Here is a 23,065-nt window from a genome sequence, read left to right as displayed (position 1 = left end):
CCACTAGCAAGCTCTTAGATGGTCTTCGTAATGGACACGTCGACCTGCTTGAGCTAGAGTTAGATCGCCCAGGGAGCGAGCGACCCACGAGCCGCCACCAATGTGATGCATACCCGAGAGGGCTCGCGTAGGCACAACAGTCTACTTACGTACGACGACTCTTCACGATTGGGAGTAGTGCGAGGGCCAGTGCATGTGGAAGAGCCAAGAATGCTGATGTTTGAACAAGTCTATGTAACTGAGCACCGAGAAGTACATACATCGAAATTCTGCAGAAGAAAAAAAGAACCATCCCAACAACCAAGAAAAACCAGATCCCTTGAACAAAACCCCTTGTGATGACAGCAGACTTCAGCGCCAGGCCGATGTCGAAAGTGACAACGCGGAACACAACCCCTGTTTTTCGTCGGTCGCCTTGCAACGGGAGACGCCTCCCGCAGATCCAGCTCGACTTTCGTTTTTTGGTCTCATGAAATCATGCGGTCTATCTTTTTTCAATGTGTGTGGTCGTGACCGGTTAGTCAAGCGCCTGGCTTAGAAGAAGCCGAAGGCGCGGCCGTGGCGGCGCTGGTGGTGGGCCACGGCGGCCTCGCGCTTCTCCTCGGAGGAGCGCTTCTTGGCGGCGGGGGCCTCGGTGGGGACGACGGAGACGGTGGCGGTGAGGACGGAGGTGACGGCGGTGGGGCAGCTGGACGCGGTCACTGTCACCGTGACCGCGGACGGGCAGCTGCCCTCGTCGCCGACACTGCCGCCGTTGCCGGAGCCAGAGCCGCCGGAGCCAGAACCAGAACCAGAACCGCCGGAGCCAGAGCCGGAGCCAGAGCCACCGGAGCCGGAACCACCAGAGCCGGCACCAGCGCTGGGGAGAGCGGACGCGATGGTGGTCGCAATGGCACCAGTCTGAGAGGGGCTGATAGTGACGACTCCAGTCTTGTCGCCAAGGGTCACGGTGATGACAGAGACCTGGCCAGCGGGAGGAGCAGTGGGAGCGGGGGCGGTCACGTACACCGTGGTGACCTTGGGAGGCAGGCCGCTCTCAGCGGAGAGAGTAGAAACGACGGCGGAGGTGACCGGGGCAGTGCCGGAGGGGCCTGCAGTCGGCTGGAGGGTGATGGTGACCAGAGACACGACGGGAGAGCCCAAGGGGGGAGCGAGGGTCATCGAGATGACAGATGTAACCGGCTCGGAGGCGGCGGGGGCAGAAGGGGCAGCGGCGGGAACAGTGGCGGTGACGTAGACAGTCGAAACCACAGGCTCTCCTCCAGGGGTGATGGCTGGAAGGGTAGAGACAACGGCGGAGGTAACGACGGAACCCTGGTCAGAGACGCCGGGCTCGTTGGTGGGAGCGGGAGGCTGGCCAGTGACGAAGATCGTAGTGACCTTGGGGGGCTGTCCGCTCTCAGCAGGGAGAGTAGAGACGACAGCGGAGGTGGCAGCGGAGCCGACAGCCTCAGAAGCGGCGCCGCCCTCGATAGTCTTGGTGATGTACACAGTCGACACAATCTGTCCGCCAGTGGCATCGGGAACAGTGGTAACGACAGCAGAGGTGGTAACGACAGCAGAGCTGGCCACAGCATCGGCAGAGCTAACGGCGGTACCCTCAGGGGCAGAAGGAGGACCACCAGCAGAGCGAGTGACGAAGATTGTGCTCACAACGGGCTCGCCTCCAGGGGTGACGGCGGGAAGGGTGCTGACCACGGCAGAGGTAACGACGGAGCCCTGGTCGGAGACGGGAGGCTGGGGCTCGTTGGAAGGAGCGGGTCCGCCAGCAGAGCGAGTGACATAGATGGTGGAAACGACCTGGCCTCCAGTGGCGTCAGGAACGGTGGTGACGACGGCAGAGGTCGTGAGGGAACCGACAGCCTCAGAGGCAGAGCCAACAGCCTCAGAAGCAGCAGGGACCTCAGCAGAGCGAGTGACGAAAATTGTAGAGACAACCTGGCCGCCGGTGGCGTCGGGGACGGTGGTAACGACAGCAGAGGTGGTGAGAGCAACGGAGCTAGCGACGGCGTCGGCAGAGCTGACAGCGGTACCCTCAGGGCCAGAAGGGGGAACACCACCAGCAGAGCGAGTGACGAAAATGGTGGAGACGACTTGGCCTCCAGTGGCATCAGGAACGGTCGTCTCGATGGCAGTGGTCTCAACGGCGGCAGTGGTCTCGGGGACGGCGGCAGTCTGAGAGGGAGCGGCAGTCAAGGAGACGAAGGTGACACCGCCGGTACCGACAGTGGCGCCAGCATCGGGAGGTAGAGTGGTGGTCGCGATCACGGAGCCACCATCAACGGGAGGAACAGTGCCGGAGGGAGGAACGACAACGGTCTGGGTCAAGGTGACAGGGACGGAAACAGTGACAGTCGTCTGCTCATTGGCGGCGTTGTTGCAAGCAATAAGCTGGGTCTGGCACTGGGTAACGGCGAAGTTCTGTCCGGCGACACTCTGGCACTGGGTGAACTGCATGTTGCAAGCGGCCTTGCAAGCAGACTGGAACTGGCCGAACTGCTGGCCTCCGACCTGGAAACCGCCCTGCTCGCCTTGCTGAACAGCAGGAGGAGCGCCACCGAGACCAGAGATGAAGTTGAAAAAGGTTTGCTGGGAGATGATGATGATCTTGGGCTGCTCAATAATGGTCACAGGGTTGGCCGTGACGGTGCGTTCGGTGGTGATAACATCGGTGACAGTGACATTGTTGTCGTTCGTGGAGGTGACGGTGGCGACCTCGGTGAGGGTCGTGACGGCAGGGACCGCCGGGGCCGAAGTGTTGAGGAAGATGCCCGTGGGCGCAGCGGAGGACACCGCATCACCGGTGCCGGTCGAGATGCGCGGCGGGATGCTGATGCTGCTGAGGATCGGCGACGGCTCAGCTTGACGCTTCTGCTTGGCGAGGCCAAGCTCTGCCAACAGGCAGACGAGGACGGCGGATTTGAGCAACATGGCGAATGATCGTGAGAAGTCGAAGAAGAGCGGTTTGCTAAGTGGTTGAAAGTTGGATCGGTTTGTTGGGAAGGAATGGACTGAAGCAAGGGCCCTTCAAGGGTTTGACGGGCGACTAGCACCTGGAAGAGAATGACAAAGTTCAAAAAAACTGAACGGGAAAAGAAAGAACTGGCAAGAATGTACCAAATGATGGAGAGCTGAGGCTGCTGAGGCAAGAAAGAAACCTCGTCGAGAAACGGGAAGGGCGACCATCTTTAAAAGCATATGGCTCCCAGTCCAGCCGGAGGAGGCTCTCCCATGCCAAGGGTCGTCGACCCTTCGATGGATCGGGCATGCCTCCTGACCCAAGCCTGCTGGCCTGCTAGCTAGCTGTAGGACGGGTCAACCATCGCTTTGGGTTAGCCATCGTGAGACGTTCGGGCAGAGAGCGGGCAGGCGGCGGGGCCGGGGTAGGGGGATGAGCTTATCGTCGTCTGGTGTTTACGATTCCAAGAGAGGGGTGGTGGAGGGGAGTGGAGGCGCGAGACTGGGGGCGCGAACGGAGTTTTTGCCCTGGCAGGATCGATTGAGGGATTGGTAGAGCAGGCTGGTGGTTTGGCGTACATGAGTGTTTCCCGAACAGTCGATGTGAAGGCTGAAGGCGGTGGTGGCTGGAATGACGGGGGTCGACGGAGGACGTCCAAGGATGAGCGGGGATGTGCCTCAATGTCTGTGGGTTCCTCGGCGGAGAGGGTGCGTAAAAGGCATAGTCAGGCCGAATGGCAGGGCCTATATCAGACTTAGCAGAATGCGCGTCTCCTCTGCAGTTGCGGTGGTGTTGGAGCGGAGCTCAATAAGTGAGTTTATGGGACGGTGATGAGATGCCGTGCAGAATGCAACGGTGACTGTAGATCCAAATGTTGAATCGAAACCACAACGACGACGACTTCGATCGTGTTGACTGCATGCACGGTTGGCATTTGCAACTTTGCAAATGATCGTCCCGTAGCGTTCCCGTAAAGATCGACGACCGTCAACCGCTCTCTCTCATGCCGTCCCTTTCTCCTCCCTTTTTTTCTCCGAGCCGTGTCTGTAGAAACTCCACCCCAAAGAGACTATTTCAACAGTCCAAACAAGGCAGGCAGAGACCTCGTTTGGTCGGGAGAAACGGTGGCGAAATGTGGGCTTGCTGGAAAAGCAAACATGGGATCAGGGAAGGAGAACCCGAGCAAAGACTTCTTCGGCCAGGGGAAGCGGTTCAGCGTCTGATGTTGTGATCCAATAGCATCAAGCTTGAAAGAAAGCTCTGCGGGCATGCGCATAGCAGTCCAAGGAGGCGGCCTGCCAGCAGGAGATGTCGAATGGAGGCTCAGGGGCAGCGGGGTGGAGGAGGTGAGGTTCACTTTGAGTGCCCAGAAGAAGGGGGTTCGATGGTTCAGGAACCAACTGACGTCGGGATGGTGCCGGTCGGGGATGCGCATGATTTTCGAGATCAGTGAGGATCACTCGGAGAATTACAGCCAATCGGGAGACACTTGGAAGGGAGCTAGTGAGGTCCGCTCTGCAGTCTTGATTATCTAATGCCCGCCAGAGACCCACTTGGCGAGTTTGAAGATGGCAGCGGCCTTCTTGCCCTTCTTGCCCGTCGCAGCTGCGTTCTCTTCATCCCAAACATGGTTCGCCCCCTTGACCCGGCTGTTCCTGTTTCAGCTGATCTTCCAAAGGGGAAACTCAGCCTCGTCCCAACTCCCCTTTCTGTGGCTTCTCGCCTGCAGCGTTCCAGCGAACACGGCGAACTGGCCGTTCCTCGATTTTTTCACCGAACAACCCCAGATCACGTGTTGGCTCTCCTCCCCTCTCTTCCCCCCTTCTTCTCCTGAATCCAGGCCGCGGTTTTTCTCGGCCGGTCGACGAAGGCTGCCCCAATCCTTCCACGGCCGTCCGATTCTTCCATCTGATGTCATGTCGTCCGATGCCCTGGTCCCTGAACCCCTGCACCGGTTTCACAAAGGCTAATTGCAGGAGTCGTCTTTCGTGCAGACTTGGGACGACTGTTGACTGCACGCCACCCAGCCCTTCCCTTCCCTTCGTGATTTCTCCGATTGTCATAACACCGATCCTGAGGAATAGCATAGTCGTCCCGCCGGGGCGAGGTCATATCCAAGAGTCGCACTCAATAACCTGCTCTCGAGCCTCCCTCTCTGTGGTGTCTTATGGGCATGGTTTGTTGTTTTGCGGTATATGCTCGCGGAGATTATCCATTGCAACCTCTCCCATGAACCCCCTCACGCCGAAACTTGGCTCATCGACCGCGCGGGCAGCCAGACGAACTTTCTGCCCTCCCAACCCAGCTCTCTTATGATCAGCACGATGCTGCTATGATCCGCGACACGTCAGTGAATAAGGTCTGGCTTGTGCGACCCATGCGGGAGATCGCAGCAGCACCCCGATCCACCACCCACCAGCAGCACAGCACCCTCGGTTTCGACGGTCTTCCCTTGTCTAAACAATTGATTGTTTAAAATTGCGGAAGGGGCCATCAAGCATTTGGATGAGACTGCTCTTGTAGCATCATCCCCGAAGAGGTATGTAGCTCACCAACGGTATAGATAGACTCTTCTCGGCCTCCGCGAGAGGGCGTGGACTACGAATCCCTTCTCTTGGCGCTCCATCACATCGACTTCTCATGGTGAACAACACCTGAAGTTTTCTTTCTTCTTCTTCTTCCTGAGGATACGACTTCTGCCGGGCTCTTGGCGAGTACCCATCCGTGGAGCCGCCTCTCACCCTGGTATCTGTCCCGATCCGGCTGCATTGCGCGTCGGCAACCTGGCAATTCGTCGACATCCTCAAAATACATGCATACCGAAGCGCCGATGGGTCTCTTTCACTATTGCTTTTCATTTGAGGTTATTGGCTTTAGAGTGCCAGTCGAACCAAAGCTGCATGTTCTCTCACGTCACTCCTGAAAGACAATCCGCTGCCGCCGACACAGGGTTACATCTTGCTGTCGCCCCCCCTCGATCGCCCGCGCTAGTGCTCAGGACTCAGGACTCACTCCCCCGCCAATATCTGCCCAATAGCTTGGATGAACTACATTGGACCTTCAGACAAACTCTGCTTCATCTGAACCTGCAAATACCCTGATGGCAATGGTGTTAGCGGACTGCAAGCTGCAGGGTCCCATGGTGTTGGCTGGGCTCGTGGTGCAACGGGAGAGCCAGCACCGCCTCGAAGGCACCAAATCCCCTTCCTTCACTTCCATCACCTCATCCACCTCAGGCCGTTTTGTTCCAGCCCGTTTGTGGAAACGAGACGGCGGCGCCTAGCCCAAACGTCATGCGACCGCCACCGTCAGATTTAGCAGCACGGGAGATTCGTCCAGACCGCGGGACCGAACGAACGTCCCCTCAAGACGCCCTTGGAGCCATCAGTCAGCCCTTCGGGAAAGCCACACTTTGATTTGAGGACGATCCCATCCTCTGGCTGGATGGAAGGTGTCTCGCCCTGCTGCCAACGATCGGGGAGTTTATTGATAGAGCATAAACTAAGAACTGGGGTTGCTGCTGCGCCCTCCGACGATCCGGTCTGGAACAGTTTTCTTCTTCCTGTGAGGGGGTTTTCCGGGGTTTACCTACACAGCCTGCGTCTCCTACATCGCTACTCCCCTTCCCGTCCCACCAGATACGTCATGTTGGAGGGTTGATGTCGTGATCATCATTATACATGGCCGGCACTGAAGGACTGCGATGCCGCTTGGAGTTCGAACTGATACAAGCCACAGGTTCTTGAAATGACTCATCTCATTGGAGTTCTTACATCTGGGGTGAGCGTTTTGGTGCGTTATTTCCTATTCAGTGTCAGCCACCCTCTTGCGCTTCAGTCAAGTCAAGCGTCACGATCTTCCTTGTTGCCCTCGCTTTCCTTGTTTACTTGTTGCCCCTGCTGTCACCGTCCCCGTCGTTGCCGTCGTCTTCGTTGTCTTCGGTCTCACCGTCGTCCTTGCTCTGCTTCAATATTGCTGTAGCTAGCACTGCCATTCTTGCAGAGCTTCACGAATCAGTCTCAACGGCTTGCTGTTTAAGATCCTTCCCAGTAACGCATGGAGCGGTCTGCAATGAACCCTAGTAGTCTTCTCAACAGTCTGGCCGTGTATTAGAGACACGGCCCGACCTACTGTCAAGTAGCCACAAGCGTAGCCACAGAGAAGTACCTCACCGCCGGCATCGTCAGTAATGAAAATCCACAACATTGCAAATAACTAAATCATGAATCACCACCGTCGTGGGTTCTGGCCACTTCGGCATGTGGGTGGTCCCCTGCCTGACATGTATCTCGGGGGTCTGCGTCGACCACACCGAACCTACCCAGGCCAGGGGGTCGACGTATATCGCTCATCGTAGGCTAAGCATAACAAGCATACCAATGCTTGTCAACGACTTTAACATGAAACTGCCGGATTCTGCGGTCCACCTGAAGCTAGCGTTTTCTCATGATGACTCTAAAGAGGAGCACGAGAAAGGCTGTGGGCTTGGCAGCACAGCCTTTGGAACCTTTTGACGCCGTGTCGACTTCAAAATTGAAGCACCCAGAAACACCGCCCATACATGCTGTATCTTGCGCCAGAACTTGGGAAGGCTTTTTGCCTAGATGTGTGGGATTCAGGCTTGCCTTCGGAACGGCAGCAGTCTAAGACACTTGAGTGTAGGTACGGTGGGTACGTCCTGACTTTGCGTTCGATGGAAGAGACATGCGCACATCAGACAGGCGGAATCTCAGCCTGAATCAAGAGCGGGAAGCTAAGTTACACCATTCTTGACCCTATCCTACAGCCCGATCCAGCGACCGGTATGGGTGACCGTCGTAATCCAGCAAGATTACATCAATCATTCAAGGGCCAATGGAAGTTCCCACTCCCACATTTGATTAGTCTTTGAAACAATCGTATTAATGTTCATGAGCTACCAATGCGCTTCCGCAGGTGGTTGGCTGAAAAAGAGGGCCGTCGATGAAGCAACACGGTGGTGCTGTATGTCTGGAACTGCACAGATATTCTTACACGCATTGAATACTGAATCAAGTTGTATCTTCTCATCGAGATTCAAGGTTGAGTTTGGAAGGAACTCAGGCACAGTTGGGACCGCAAATCTCACTGAATTTTCTCTTACGAATTATGCATTCCTCGTCGCTACGTAACGTATACTCACGTATTGAAGACCGACTTTGTTTTGATGATATAAATATTTTGAGACGGTATCTGCGTGAAATGTTTCCGCATTGATGCAGAATTGGCACCCCGACGAGGCGGTTCACTTCCCGGGAGCGGATCCGCCAGTAAGTCGTGTTTTAAAGGCGTCTTGCGATTCTATCTGAAATAAACTTGTTTCACAGGGTTTTTCTAAGACTGACTCGATATTTCCGGACTTGATCATGAGGCAACACCATTTGAACGAACCTCATACTACGTTAACAACAAACGGCCAAGGGCGACGATGAAGGATAGTTCTAGGCCTAGTCTCAATCGTTCAATAGTAGAATGTGCGTAGGAATACTTCAAGAAACATGTTCATCATGAATTCACCATCCTTCCATTGAATTGAACTTTTAACGAAACGCATTGTGCGACCGATTCCGGCAAATGTTGCTTTGATGAATAGGAGACTTCAATCGCGATGGATCAATTTATGAGTCTTCGTGGAACCGAGTCTGCGTCGGCAAACCACTAAGCCATCGTCCAATGGCAGGGAAAAGCAGAAAGCACGAGGATAGGGTTTCCGGCAACCGCATGCTTGACTTCCTACACAGGCATTGTTGGCGACTGAGAGATGACAGCGGTAAAACTTACACTCAGCTGAACTGCTGGGTGCATCAGATATAACTGAAAACGTCGCCGCTATTGCACTAAAGCTCTTCGAGGTCCTATAAAGCCGCCAATTCAGCGGAGGCGGAGAAACTAGGCAGCAATGAAACCAGTAGCGTTTTTCGTCAAGTCGCATCTTCACCTTCAGCGTGAAAGTTGGCGTCGTGTTTTAATCTAGAGAATCTCCCTTTCGTTTATAATCACCCTCTGCCTGTTGCTTGGCGACTGCAATCTTGCCTCGTGGCGCATTGGAGTCATACACTACCGTTTCTCCCTGTTTATTGCCGGAGAATAAGTCATGTCGGCCGGGAGGTTTCATCATGTTGTCATCGGTAGGTCTACGTTTGCAAGACGTTATAAATTCAGCGTTTACGGTGTTTTGCTGAGGGGCTCAAGCTGATAGCATGACGTCCGCTGACTGCTTTTTCAGAAGGCAGTTCAGGCCTTCACTTGGAGATGCGACATCGGTCGCCATCATGATTCATCACATGCAATTTGAATAACATGACAGAACTGAAGGAAGACGGAAAACGGATGTCTTGGTTTGAGGGACCGTATCCTCCCAATGACTGGGCAAGATGATGGTTTCCTTCACGTGGATGGCTCTCCACTAAATATATCCGTACCACTTGAGACAGTCCGATGCAATTGTGGGTGAGAATCTCATGTCAGAAGAACTGGCTACTTCAATTTATACAGACTTTTGTTGAATGGCTGCACTGAGCTCAGTCGCCGATTACGAAGACCCGAGAGAGCCAAGTGTAGAGAAGTTACCCGCCCTTACTGTTTTCTCTACATGGTGGGAAGACTTAGATACTCAGACGGTGGTCGTAAGTGCCGGGATTTGCTGCTCCTCCAGCGGCTTCTTATTAAGCACCGCTTAAGCCACGAAGACAGCGGAGAGGGACACGATGTTTGCAGAGCTGAGTAGAGTGCACATTTTCCAGAATCTAAAAACAGTGAGCTTCACAATCACAAAGATTACTGTTTCAAAGTCTTCTGACCTAATCAAGTTGAATTCCTGGCGAACACCTACCACGCTATGCGCAACTTGTGTTGACGATTGAGGTTGGCTAGTCCACACTTACACGCAGCGCTCGGCCATCAATGTCTCCACAACAACATGCGGGTCCTTCATCAGCCCTCAGTCCGCGCCAATCGTCAACGCAGAACGCGATCCACCATCCTCGATAGTCTAGTGGTGAGGATATCGGCTTGTCATTCACACGATTCGCCGGGGACCGGGGTTCAATTCCCCGTCGAGGAGTTTAGTTTCACTTTTGCTTTTTGCCGTTTTTACTTCAGCGAATTGCAATGACATCTCGACGCGCGCAAAGGGTCATGTGCATTTCGCTACCTGTGCACGTCGAATACCTTGCAACCTCAAATGAAGTGAACTGATCCTCGGGTGGTATCTACGGATCACGACTTACACCATGGATGCTTTACAGAACAAGCCTGTTTTTCTCTTTCGCCCCCCCGCGATCCTCAGAGGACATTTTGTTGCGTGTCGGTAAGTTTGTACGCGGTACTAAGGTCTGCAATTCCGTACAGCACCTTTTCGCCGTTTCATCGTGTACGTCGTGGGCTCATACCACCATGTCGTAGTCCCGCCCTTCTTTCTGTCTTCGTACTATTCCCATCACATATGCAGTGATAAGGGCTTCAAATGACTCATTGCCGCTTTTAAACGACTTGGCAACTTCCACAGGATACTGAGCATCGAGTTGCAATGCTACAGATGGCGATAACCTCTAAGCACAGAATGGACAGCTCGGCGCCAATCGCAAACATCACCCCCTCTCATGCACGCTCTGATGAGACAAACATCTAAGTTGTGGTCCTAGTAAACATCTGGTTTTTATCATCCGGTATGAACAGGAGGCTTAACGATAAAAAGCAGTAATGATGGAAACAGTCTTGTCAACAGCAATGAGGTATTCTCACTGTGCTGTTTTTTCAAAAGCCAGTGGGCGCGGGGCAGAGGGGAAGCTGTCCTCCAACGACAGACTCGGTGATGCCGATGCAATCAGTGCTTAGTTGCAATACTAGGTTGTGATAGTGTTTTCCATTGTCGTCCCCGGGCCATCATATGTATATTACTATTCGTAACATGGTGCCGGCGCCTTTTCCACACACAGGATTCTAATACTTGCTACTTCTTACTCGTAAGAAATTTCTTAAATCTTTCCAGCACTGTATCTGATCCAATCAACTTGCAACTCAAGTAGGCAAGAAAGCTGAACACTGCCCAGTGTTTAAACCCCTTGCGCGTTCTTGCTAACGCCGAAGCCAGAAAATGCGGAGGACCGCCAGCAGTGAGGAACACGTAGCTCGTCAACAAAGGGAACATGTACCAGGGATTGGTTGCAGCTTTCAGCGTCTTGGGGGCCTTGCGCGCCAACTGCTCAATCACAATGGTGAAGACGCGTGGGCCAAGCGCAAGCAGTAACATGATCCTGTGAAACCACTGTATCCCCGCAAGTGGTTGAGAAACCAGCTTGTAATTCGCCGTGATCGAACTTTGGCATGGTCAAGCGGCCTCGGCCAGGTCCTTATGTCGACTGAGATGACAGTTTTGCCGCAGCAGTCCTGGACCTCGGTGTTCGTTGAGTAAAAGCCGTCTGCTGTGAGAATAGTCGGCGCACATCGGTTCGCCTTCTTCAAGATTCTCAACAGATTTTCAGCGCTGAAATCGCTGTCTTGCTGTCTCTGAGTTCCTGGACGACTGAAATCTCCGTTATCCAACCAAAGATCGTCTACTCCGTGAAGTGTAGCGAGACCACAAAACTTCAAACTGTCACCCGTGGTTGCTGGTTTTCTTCGTAATGCGACAAGAAGAACCAATTTGGCTTTGCCGGAGGAGCGGTCCCCTAGCAGCAGAGCACCTGTCCTAGGCTCATCAGCCTGGCCGTTGCTCTCTAGAATGATTTGTGAATTTGGCCCTAGATTGCCACTCTGACTCCATGCATGTAAGACCTCGACGTCCTTGGGTAGATCTCGTATCTAACGGTAAGCTCCTTACGGGTTTCCCACCGCATGGTATAATCGCCATATTTGAGAGCATAGAGCTCCGTTGGCCGAGACCTCAGTAGAAGCTGGTAATCAACAAGCTTCAGAGGAAGCCTGGCCCGTACGTAGAATCCTTCGCACGTTGGCTTCAGCGGCAGGGCCACAACGCTGGCCGGGGCGTACTTGTCTTCGCATTGCAACAAAGCACATGGATAGTCTGTGGGGCTTCCGAGTGGGAGTTCGAATCTCAACCCTTTGTTAGTTAGGAGCGAGTGAACAGTCGGTTTGCCGATCTTGATTCGTCTTATGCTTTGACAAGTCGAGAGGGCAATGAAGGGGCGGCGAAAAAGCCAGCAAAGGTTGGCTCCCGATATGCGTCCCAGACCCAGTGGTCACCATCTTTGCCAGCGTATTCTGTTTCAAGGCCCTCAATGTTCCGAGCCAGTATAGAATGGTCATCTGAATTCATCAAAATCTGCTCCTGGAGGCGCAGGAATGCCTTGGACCCTTCACCGTAGAGCAGTGGCATATTGATGTCGAATATGCCCAGAAGGCAATAGGCAATGTCTTCCACTCGGGTCGTTCGTCTATTCGAGGCCCAACTCATTCTTTGTGCGATGCTTGCTGAGTAGAGACTTGTTCTCGGGGACACGTGTGTTCCTGTAAACGTATCGGTTCCCGAAAAGTCCTTGTTGTCCTCCTGCCCTTCAGGCGTGCGTGGGAATGATGCGTCAATGCCAGCGATGCTGCTGACCAGATTGGCCATCTGATTCCGGGTAGCAAACCGCGTCCAATCGGAGAATATGAAGGTGAGTTCTGACGGTGCGAGAAGCTCCTGTAGGGTCCAACCCCGAGTGAACCACCGGCTGTTGCGAAATACGTTTTCCCGCGCGTCTACCCCAAGACCAGATGGAACATCCTCCAAGTATGTGTAGCATACTTGAGATCGCTCGTACCAGCTCATCATGGAATTGATATCTTCGGTAAGCTCAGCACTGCTAGTCTTATCGATGCAGCACGTGTCGATCCATACATGATGAAGCTTATCCTCGAGAGCCAACTGGGCAGTCCTCTCTATTTTGGTCCATCCTGACTTGTTGCGAGATTCCTGGGCCGAGAATTCTTGAAACGTGACTTCTTGCCCATCTGTCCAAGTGTGGGAAAGGATTGCATACTTTGGAATTCCTTCACCAAAGAACTCTTCGAGCTGAAGTGTTCTAGCGTTGATAAGTCGCATGTTGGTATCAGTATCTGTGGCTGGCCGTAAAGATATCGAGCAGAAAGTCGGTTGAAGCCGATCTAAGACTTAGGTTGGGCTAAAGACATCAGAGCCCGACTGCTTATTATGCGAAAAAGAAGCGCCGAGGGCGGAAATTCTGCTCAGGAGCTGAGCTATGATACTCCAACCATGTTGTTGTCTGCCCACTTATAATGTGAAGTACAGCGAGCATTCCGTGTTATTGGTAACTAGAGCTTCCTAAGCTGGTATGATGCAGACTGAGAGCCCACATGAAGCTCTGAATACGAGCGCTCACTGGCTGTGCTCTCACCTTTATGTGATGTATCACATCTACCTGGTCGGCTTGAGCTACAGAGAAATGACAGAGCAGTTGGTTGTGCTTTGGCTTGTTAACAAATAAGGTACGACCTTTTAGTGTAGAGATCACGATCAAATTCCCATGCAGTCAAGTTTGTATTGAACACTAAGGAGACCGGTCGCAAGACTTGAAGCCTTTGCTTCTTGCCTTCTTGGGCCTTTTCTTTCCTTTCTGATGTTTTTCTCAGCGACATAACGCAACTCCTCCGCACAGCTTCTTACTCAAACATTTATCTTTAGGTGAGGCATGCAGATTTGTGTGCTTGGTTCACATCATCTTGTTTTATCCACCTCAGTGGTCGCGACGGCACCTCTCCGAAGATTAACCAGTAAGAAGGCACTTACGTCAGAAATGATCAAAGAGATCATGTAGAGTAGTATCCTTCTCTCCTCCGACCAGGGCATACCTTATGTATGGTTCTGTCAGCTTGTGTAACCTATGACACATATGCACTTGATACGTCAGTGGACAAATTCTCCGCATTCGGGTCCAGATAGGAAATTTCGATCCCGCATACACTATTGCGAAATTTTGATTCTTACCAACATCCTGTCAGAGCCCGACCGATACTCTTCATAACGCACGTTCAGCAACGAGACACTCGAATGAACTCTCAGTTGGCCAGATTGTCCCCCAGAGTTCTGTTTTGCGTTCGTTTGGGGCCACGAAAGCTGATCTTGTTGTCAATGCCACCAAAGTCCTTGAAGCATGACACCGCCGTTCCCAGCCGATCTCCCGGACTGCGACGTATGTTTTGAATTATGGCAACATTTGAATGACGACGGTTCGTCATATGCCAGCCGGTTGGACAAGTGGAGTCACGACAGCAAAAATCGCATTGTAGTCGCCGAGTCTTTCAACGACGCCTTTTCTTCATCTTGTCCGACGCACAAGGCAATTCTGAGAATGTTCAGAGAATATGTTGTCTCGAGATATAAGCGCCATTCGCGAGAATTAGACGAATCGTCTGGGGCGATAGAACTGCAAGGCGCTGAACTTTGGCACAGTGGTTCTTTGGGAGACAGTATTTTTGGGCTTCAACTTGTGAAGCGAAATGACATTCCTGGCCATGGTGGTACTACACGACTTCTCGACCCTGACTGGGTTGACATGTCGCTTCTCAAGCAATGGAGAAACCAATGCGATGCTGATCATGGACCAGAATGTCTAAACCCAATGAAGATACCCAAAGTAGAGCCTGCCTGGCTCGTTGACCTTCAAGATGAATGTGTCGTCCGCGGAGGGACGCACACCTCCTTCGTCGCTTTGAGCTACACTTGGGGGACCCAATCAACCAACCTAGCTGTTGATGCCGCCTTGCAGGCAAGACTACGCGTGCCCCACAGCCTGTACGCTGAAAGCATCATGGCTTGTCTACCGCCCACTATTATAGATGCCATGTACTTAACCTCGGCCCTTGGAGAGAGATATCTTTGGGTTGATGCATTGTGCATTGCATCCGCGTCAGGGCGTACGGAAGAAACATAAAGAGAATTGAATCGTATGGGCGCTATATATGCAAGTGCCGTCGTCACGATTGTTGCTGCGGATGGGACTTCATCTGATGGAATCGGCGGGCTCGAAGATGCACGTATCAGGAAAAGTCGGAAACTGAAGCAGGTGGTTGTACCTTTCGGTTCGATGGAGCAGATCGTCTAGCAGAACTATCCGAGACAGGAACTCAACCTCATGAAGCCATACAGCAACCGAGGATGGACATTCCAAGAGTTCGTCCTGTCGCCGCGAAAAATAGTTTTTGGTCATGGCGAGGCTCACTGGCAATGCCACCGAGAAACCATCCACGAAACTGCAGCTCGTGGTTTTAGGGTGAAAACCCTCAATGATTTTATGTACGAACAAATATCAAACATCATGGCAGGATTTCCGGCTCTCAGAAAGCTGAACAGGATTCAATCAAGTTATAACGCACGTCGGAACTTCAAATACGATGAGGATGCGTTGCCTGGGGTCTTGGGGCTTTTCAATGCGTTTAGTCGACCCTTTGGAGGCTTTGTCTACGGGATCCCCATCAACATGTTTGACGGATGTCTGAATTGGACTCCTGCAAATCACTGTTGCTCTTTAGCCCGCAGAAAACAGTCGGACAGGCCGGCGGAGGCCAAACTTCATCCATCGGGCCTCCCATCTTGGTCCTGGATTGGTTGGAAGGGGTTTACTGTTCTAGGAACCCGACATTCCGCGGGACCGAGGGATCCTGGGGGTGTCTTCATTGAAGAGCGGGCGCCGTACACAAGTTGGTGGGCTGGCGATACTCCACATGATCCTCGTGGAACATCCCAGTCATTCAAAATCAAATCTTCGTGGCATGAGACCGCCGCTGAATACAAGGACTTTTCAAAGCCACTCCCTCCCGGGCGGAAGAGACGAGAAGTTTCGCCAGAAACGAGATGGGAGCAAAGGCCCTATCTCTGTCCAGAAGGTTGTGACAAGTATGTCTTTGTCCACGAAGAATCTTACAGACACCCGGATCTGACGTGGTTTTTCCCTTTCCCTAACAGTGGGGTTGACAGTGGTCCCCTAAAAGTGATTCCGCAACTGCGCTATCTATTCTGCACTACTAACAGGGCGTTTGTCAACCCAATTAGACGGCTGATGGGCTCAGAGACATATGATCCAAGATACTTCAAAGATCTTGTTACGAACCTGGTGGCTTTAGCTTCTCCTGGGTCGAGAGACCGAATCATTGGAGCTCTTCATCTCCATGACGACGAACAGGCAGCTGCGTTCGACGACCACGATGGTAGACCAGGGACAGCAAACCCAGTCGTTGAGCTTGTGGCCATCAACAAGACTCGGAGGTACTCAAAGGTTTTAAGCGGCGGGGCCGATCAAGACGACATCAAAGCTCAGACAACTGATCGTTACGGTGTTCTTTGGATCGAATGGCAGGACGGGATTGCGTACCGACGCGCCAGTGGGTGGGTTTACCAGGAAGACTGGGAACAGCTTGAGCTGCAGGAGATCGATTTGATTCTAGGCTAGGACATGTTCTTTTGATGCGAAGCAAATGTGTAACACTGGATTGGGGTTGCGTGTGAAGTTGAGTAAGGACTTAATACTCGAGTAGTGTGGTTTACCATGAATCTCCCTTGAGCATAGGTTTTCTTTCTCTTTTTTTTCTTTTTTTCTTTCTTTTTTTTCTTCTTTCTTTTAGCGCAATATTGGGTTCTAGTTTTAGCAAAGGGTTTTCATAAGTCAATTACCTTTGGCGATTATCCAAAGAATGTTCTCAACTTATAGGCTGGCTACTTCAAAATCAGACCGTCTATGCTGTCTTTGCTGGCCTGATATCTTCACTTGTCCTTGTCGTCACTGCGATACTGTACTCCTCTCCTTTCCCTTCTACTTTTTCGCAAAAGCATGCCTTTTCTTCTTTTCCGACCAGTTGTCGATTCATCGAACAAGAGCTTGCCCAACAAGATATAGAATGGGACGTAAAAGAAGGGTAAGAATATTGTGTGGGAGCTGGCGGGCCATACTCCCTAGGCTGATGGATTATGTGCAATCTAGCTGAGTGACGTTGAGCTAATCACACACACAATAATTTCAAGCCACGATGCAGGTTGGACGCAGGCAGCTGGAGCCTCATCGAGGCCGTGAGGCCTCGGGATCTCTGGAAGCAATGACCAGCGACTAGCGAATCAGACGACAGTGACCATGCTGCAGCTCGCAGGCAAGTGCCGGCTGTACTAAATGCTGCATGCAGAGCAGGAAAACCAGACGGGTGGGCAACGCGTTGTTGCTGCTTCTTCTGAATGGTAAGCAAACCTTGAAAAGCCGTCCTTAATGCAGGCAATTAAGAGAGGAATTCCTGGCAGATCTCGGGGAACCAGAACCACCCAGCGCGCAGAGCAACTTGGAAGTTGGCTGCGGCTGTCGTGGCCGACACGAACAGGGCGCATCCCAACATGCGATGACTCTGAAGTCGGACGTAAGTTCGAATGGTCTTCCATCTGCATCTCTGCAACTGTGTCTTCGCCATGGACCACGAGGACAGCGCAGCAGCCGCAGCAGGTGGTTTGGTGGAGCTGTATTCTTCGCGCTTCCCGAGGGGTTCCAGCGGCGGAATCTGGACATGCAGGCGGGCGGTTTTATTGGGCGCATCTGCGAGTGCCCCTCTGTACCATGACGACACCAAGCTGCGACGGAGCGGGGCGCATCTTCCCGGGGTTCAAACAGTGCGATGCATCTCTGAAGCGTGCCACCGCGGGAGCCGTCTGAACTGTCAAATCGTTAGCTTGGCCTCTTCCAGAATAAATAAGCACAGGCCTAAGCCGCCAGAATAAGATCCAGGAATGGAGTCAAGCCTCGACTCGGTCGGTTTGAAGAAGTACTGAGTCGCGAGCCTCTCGAGCACAATGGCGGGGTGATTCTCTGAGACTCTGACCAGCTGTCATGAGCGACAGGGATGAGGGCGGATGACAAGGCCGGTCGGGGTGTCACGGCCTGTCACTGCCCTGGACCGCCCACCCTCTCAGCATCGGATGGCGTGCCGCAGTAAATCTGCCTGGTCACAAGGCTGCCTTGGCCGTGATTTTCGATGCCGGGGATGCTGCTGTTCTTTTTTGTTGGGGAAGGTTGCTGACGGATGGGCGAGAGAGGTATTATTTGCATGTCTTGCCCGTGGTCAGTTTCGGTGATGGCAGTTGGACGACATGAACTAGCGTTGGGTGCTTTTTCTTCCCAAGGTGGATTCGCGTTGGTCAGTACAAATGACGTAATGGTTTTTGCTGTGCGAGCATTCGACTCTCCGTCGAGGCTGTCGGGAGATGATAAATGACGGTCAGCAGCCAGGCTAGGCAGGCTACGTGAGCTAGAAGGCCATGGGCAGGTACTGTTAATAGCGTGTCTGTTGAAGCAAGGAGTCGACGCAATAGTGCAGAAATGCGACTTTGGCTGGCAAAGAAAGGCCGGAGCGAACCAAGAAAAGAGGTGAGTGTTTGGAGTTGGGTGAAGGGTGGATGGAAATAGCCCAGCTAGAACACGGTTGAACATGGGTTGCGGGTGGTTGGAGCAGCAGCGACATGGAATACCCTTCCAGATGCAGCCTCTTAGTCGTATCGACCACGGGCAAACCTTGGCCGGACGGCGAGAACAGGCGGGATGGGAGGAAGGGAAGGAAGGAGGGCACCGGCCTGGTGTTTGAGGCCCTGGTCCGGGCCTTCCTTTGGGTGCCTCAGACAGCCGAGTCCATGAGTGAGTGAGTTTGTGAGTGTGAGGTAGGTAGGTGTTCCCGTCACCGAGGACCTTCCTACTGCAGTGTGTCCTGGACGTGGAGATGGGATGGACTCGTGGAGGGGAGCAGAGCGAGCACTGGAGGGCCCTAAAAGGAGGGGCCGCACGCTGGACGCTGGACGGGAGGCCGTGGGCAGTCCAGGTCCAGGTCCAGGTCCAAGGTCCACCTTCTCAGCCCAACTCGACCGGCATCACGCTGCTGCGCCTGGTGTTCTGCCCCTCCCTCCACTTCTTCGCTTCGCTTCCGTCCGTCCCTCTTCCCTCCCCCCTCCCCCTCCTCTTTCTCGCTCTTGAACACCATCCATCATCGTTTCTTTCTCCTTCTCCCGGGCACTTCCCTCCATTTCCATCCAGAACCGCACACACACCCAAAAGCTGCCGACTGTTTGTTCAGACAGCTCACTCACCCAACCGGAAACGTTGGTGTCCCACCAGCCATCCCATTAAATTGATCGGCTACGTACCCTGCTCCAACTAAAGAGCCTACCGAGCAGCGAGCCACGACTACATATGTACATCACCTAGCCCATCAACCCCCTCCGTCATCATCGTACATTCTTTGTTCAACCACGCCTGCAACCGCCCATAGCGAACCGTTTCGCCGTTAAATCTCGCCTGCCGTCTTCCGAAACCACCGTTGCTAGCTTCCGATTTCTCGTCCATCGCATCGCATTTAGCGATGGCTGGAGTTTATAGAGAGTCGACCCGCGTCTACCGGGACCGAGCCGACTCAACTTCATCCGATGAAGGCGGATACAAGAAGAGAACAACTGTCCGCCGTTACAAAGTCGCCCCTAGCCGTGTTGAAACCCTTGAGAGGATCGAACGCGAGCGTGTAGAGCTTGACGACGACGATCGCCGATCACGATATTCCAACTATCCCCCTCCTCTGCGTACTTCCGGCGAATTTCCCTACGCCGAGCGCCCCCGCTCTGCCTTTGATTCCCGGAGCCAGGTTGTCGAACGTCAAGTTATTGAGCGCGAGCGCGAGGTCGATCCCTACAGAACCGACTCTCGCAGCGTCATCTACGAGAAGGACTACGAGCGGGAGCGCCGCTTCGACGACAACCGCAGCGTCATCGAAGTTGAGCGTGATCGCGATTGGGACCGTCGCTCTAATCGCCCGTGGGATCACCACCACCACCACCATCATCACCATGGCGACACCGAAGTCGTCGTGGATAAGCGCGTAGAGCGTCGTGAGGATGGCGATGTTCAGGTTGAGAAGCGTATCGAGGAGTACCGAGACGATCACGGCGGCGCAGAGGTCGAAAAGTACCGTAAGGAGACCGAATATTACTCCCCCGTCAGCCCCCCGCCCATCCCCCAGCCCGTCATCATTCGACAGAAGGCTCCTGAGCCCCAGCAGATCATTGTCCAGGAGGCTCCTCCGCCAGCTCCTATTGTTCTTCCCCGCCAAGAACCCAATATCGTCGTCTTGAGAGAGCGCGAACAACCAATGGTCCGCCGTGACCCCCGAGAGGATGAGTACTATTACCGCCGTGAGACCAAGACTGTCGGCCGCCACCGGGACGATCGCGAGTACTACTATGACCGCCGGGGACGTGGCTACGCCAGTGATGAGGAAGACTACCACTACAAGAAAACCATCATTCGACGTGAGAGAAGCAACAGTTCCGACCACCACCACAAGCGCCACCTTGCCGAGGGTGCCCTTGCCGGAGCTGGTATTGCTGCTCTCGCTGCAAGCCGTAGAGACAGCCACGGTGAGCTCCCCGTCAACCGTGGAAGCAAAGTGCTCGCTGGTGCCGCGCTCGGAGGTCTGGGCACTGAGATCATCCGGCGTGCGCGCAGCGCGTACGAAGAAAACTATGGGGATGACTACTATGACCGTCACCACGGATCTCGATCTAGATCACGCAGCCGCAGCTCCAGGATCAAAACTGGTCTTGGCATCGCCGCTGCTGCTCTCGCGGTAGCCGGTGCCGCCAAGTACATGCAGAGCAACAAGATTGAAAAGGAAGAGGCCACCCGCGGCCGAAGCCGTGGCAGAGGCTACTCTGTCTCTAGCTACTCGGTATCTCGATCCCGTAGCCGCAGCCGCAAGAGCCGCAGCCGTTCTGTCGCCAAGGCTGCCGCCGCAACCGCCGCCGCCGCTGGTTTGGTGAAGCACTTCCGTGATAAGTCCAAGTCGAAGTCCCGTAGCCGATCGCGGTCCAAGTCTCGTCTCAGAACCGGCGCAGAAATTGCAGCGGCCGGCTTAGCCGGAGGCGTCGCCAGCAAGATCTACAAGAATCGCAAGGACAAGAAGGAGCGCGAGATTGAGCGCGAACTGAGCGATGAGGAGTATGAGGAGGATCTCCGGCGGGAGCGGCGGCGCTCACGTCGCCGGTCGCGCAGCAGGTCCCAGGCCCGCTCTCTATACTCGGAGCCGCGCAACGCTGATACCGAGCTAGGCTTAGTTGAGTACGGAACAGCTCCGCTGCCGTCCGAGCCGCCCTACCCGCCGGATGACGGGTATGAGTCTGCAGCGAACGAGAGGCGACGACGTCGACACCGGGATGGACGCGATGACCCCGAGCCGGCGCAGAAGAGAAGCAAGAGTCGATTGAGAGACATGGCGGCGGCAGCGGTTGGGACAGGGGCCGCCGCTATTGGTATCAAGCAGTATCAGAAAAAGAAGGAGAAGGAAGAGGACGATAGGAGATCGAGGGAAAGGAGCGCACGATCCCGTTCCCGTGATAGGTCAATCTCGCGCGATAGAGCCTACTCACGGGACCGGGCTTCAAGGGACCGAGTTTCAAGAGACCGTGCTTCCAGCGGAGAACGTCCACGAAACAGGGAACGCGAGCGTGACCGCAGACGTGAGTCTTGAAGTTGAACGCATGTGGGTGGCCAATGTTACTGACAAGCAGACAGGATACGAAGATGATGCTCGAGCCGGGCATTACGATGACTACAGTCGTCCGCCGTCGCCGCCACACGCGTCGGGCGGCTCGTACTACCCAACTGCGACTGGTGCTGCTGCGGGCTTCACTCAACACCCAAACATTTCGACAACGAACTTGCGGGACCAATACCCGCCGTACCCTCAAGATTACGGGCCACCGATGGGACCGTCTCCACCTATGGCCACGGGCGGCGCTAGTGGATATCCTCCTCCGCCTCCGCCGGCGGGAGGTCCTCCTCCGGCAGGCGGCCCGCCGCCCGGAACGAGGTTCGGCCCTGACCATGTGAGTGAAGACAAATCTCGTAGCGCCTCACCGCAAGATGCCCAGCCAGTCTCTCTGGGTCCTGAGGGTGGGTCGATCTGATCGTTATCTCATTTGTATCTTTACTGCTCTTATGACGATTACTGACAGATTACAGATGGTGTAAAATGGCGAGAGCGTGCTAAAAAGTTCATACCGCCCGAGGCTCTTTCTCGGTCTCGGTCTCAATCGCAGCCCCGCTCGCGGTCTGCATCACCGTCATCTTCCTCTGTCTCCAGTGCAGAGTCAGTCAAGCGTCCACACTCTGCTTCAAAATCGGTCACCTTCATCCCTTTGTCTCCTAAATCGTCACAGACTATGCATCGGCATCGTAGGGACCAAGAGGTGGCTGCGGCTGAAGAGGAGGAGACGGAGAAGCAGCCACCTTCTCTGAGTGAGGAGCAATTAGCAACCATCCGGCCAGTTCTCAACCGCCGACGGTCCTCGTCGGACCCCTCCGCCAATCATCCACTCATCCGCCAGAAGAGGCGTGGCATGGAATTCCCTGTGATGGACTCGGATAGTGAAGTAGAGGTGCTTCCCGATCGCTTTGACTCTCATGGACGTCCTCTGAACGGTAGCACAGGCGCAATGAGATGGCGGCAAGGCAACTTTGAATCGCGGCCCCGCAACGGCAACGGCTGGCACACGAGCGGCGCATGGGCCGTCGGCGGCACGGATGACGACTCAGTCCAAAAGATCGCGAGCAACATTGAAGGCATGATTAGCGGGCATGGCAGCTGGAAGAGTCTCTTGAAGGACGTGGTTGGCGTTGTGCAAGAGGTGCAGCATGGAGGGCAGCGAAGGATAGAGGACGATACGAGCGAAGATGAGGATCACGACCGAAGACGAAGGAGAAGGAGGAGGAGGAGCGGATAACGACTTATGACGTTGCGACTTTTCCCTTATTTTTCCTTGTATGACATTCATATGTTTGGATCTAGACACGATATGATGGCCGATGTAACGACTCATGACTTTGCTTCAACACTTAACGAACGAGACGGTTGTTAGACATGGATACATCACATCAAATGGACTATTTGAATCTCTCAATCTCTTCTCGAATGGCAAACAAGTTGAATACGCGAACAATGTGAATGAGCAAATATCCTGAATAGGTAGGCAAACACTTTGAAGGCAGGCAGTCTCAACCCACATACTGAAAGACATTCAGTCTCAATGGCAAACATTCCGAATTAAGGGACTTGACA

The 23,065-nt window shown here is 53.8% G+C and overlaps 2 protein-coding genes and 1 non-coding gene across 3 annotated transcripts; 2 read left to right on the top strand and 1 right to left on the bottom strand.

The window, feature by feature from the left end:
• Window positions 1-534: 534 nt before the first annotated feature.
• On the bottom strand, window positions 535-2,931 carry COL26b_000617 (uncharacterized protein; the record flags this gene model as incomplete). Its single annotated transcript, XM_053173582.1, has 1 exon — window positions 535-2,931. The coding sequence occupies one exon, from the start codon at window positions 2,929-2,931 to the stop codon at window positions 535-537; it is 2,397 nt and encodes a 798-aa protein (XP_053042630.1).
• Window positions 2,932-9,957: 7,026 nt separating this feature from the next.
• COL26b_000616 lies at window positions 9,958-10,040 on the top strand. The gene has a single exon. It is a non-coding gene; the product is annotated as a tRNA-Asp (tRNA).
• Window positions 10,041-19,318: 9,278 nt separating this feature from the next.
• Window positions 19,319-22,730, top strand: COL26b_000615 (uncharacterized protein; the record flags this gene model as incomplete). The annotated part of the gene is made up of 3 exons (XM_053173581.1): window positions 19,319-21,464; window positions 21,520-21,833; window positions 22,167-22,730. 3 exons carry the CDS (start codon window positions 19,319-19,321, stop codon window positions 22,728-22,730), a joined length of 3,024 nt encoding a protein of 1,007 aa, XP_053042629.1.
• Window positions 22,731-23,065: the final 335 nt, after the last annotated feature.

This window comes from Colletotrichum chrysophilum, assembly GCF_026319265.1.
Source record: "Colletotrichum chrysophilum strain AFK26 chromosome Unknown scaffold_2, whole genome shotgun sequence".
NCBI classification, from domain to species: domain Eukaryota; kingdom Fungi; phylum Ascomycota; class Sordariomycetes; order Glomerellales; family Glomerellaceae; genus Colletotrichum; species Colletotrichum chrysophilum.
This window is presented reverse-complemented; position numbering and strand designations above follow the sequence as displayed.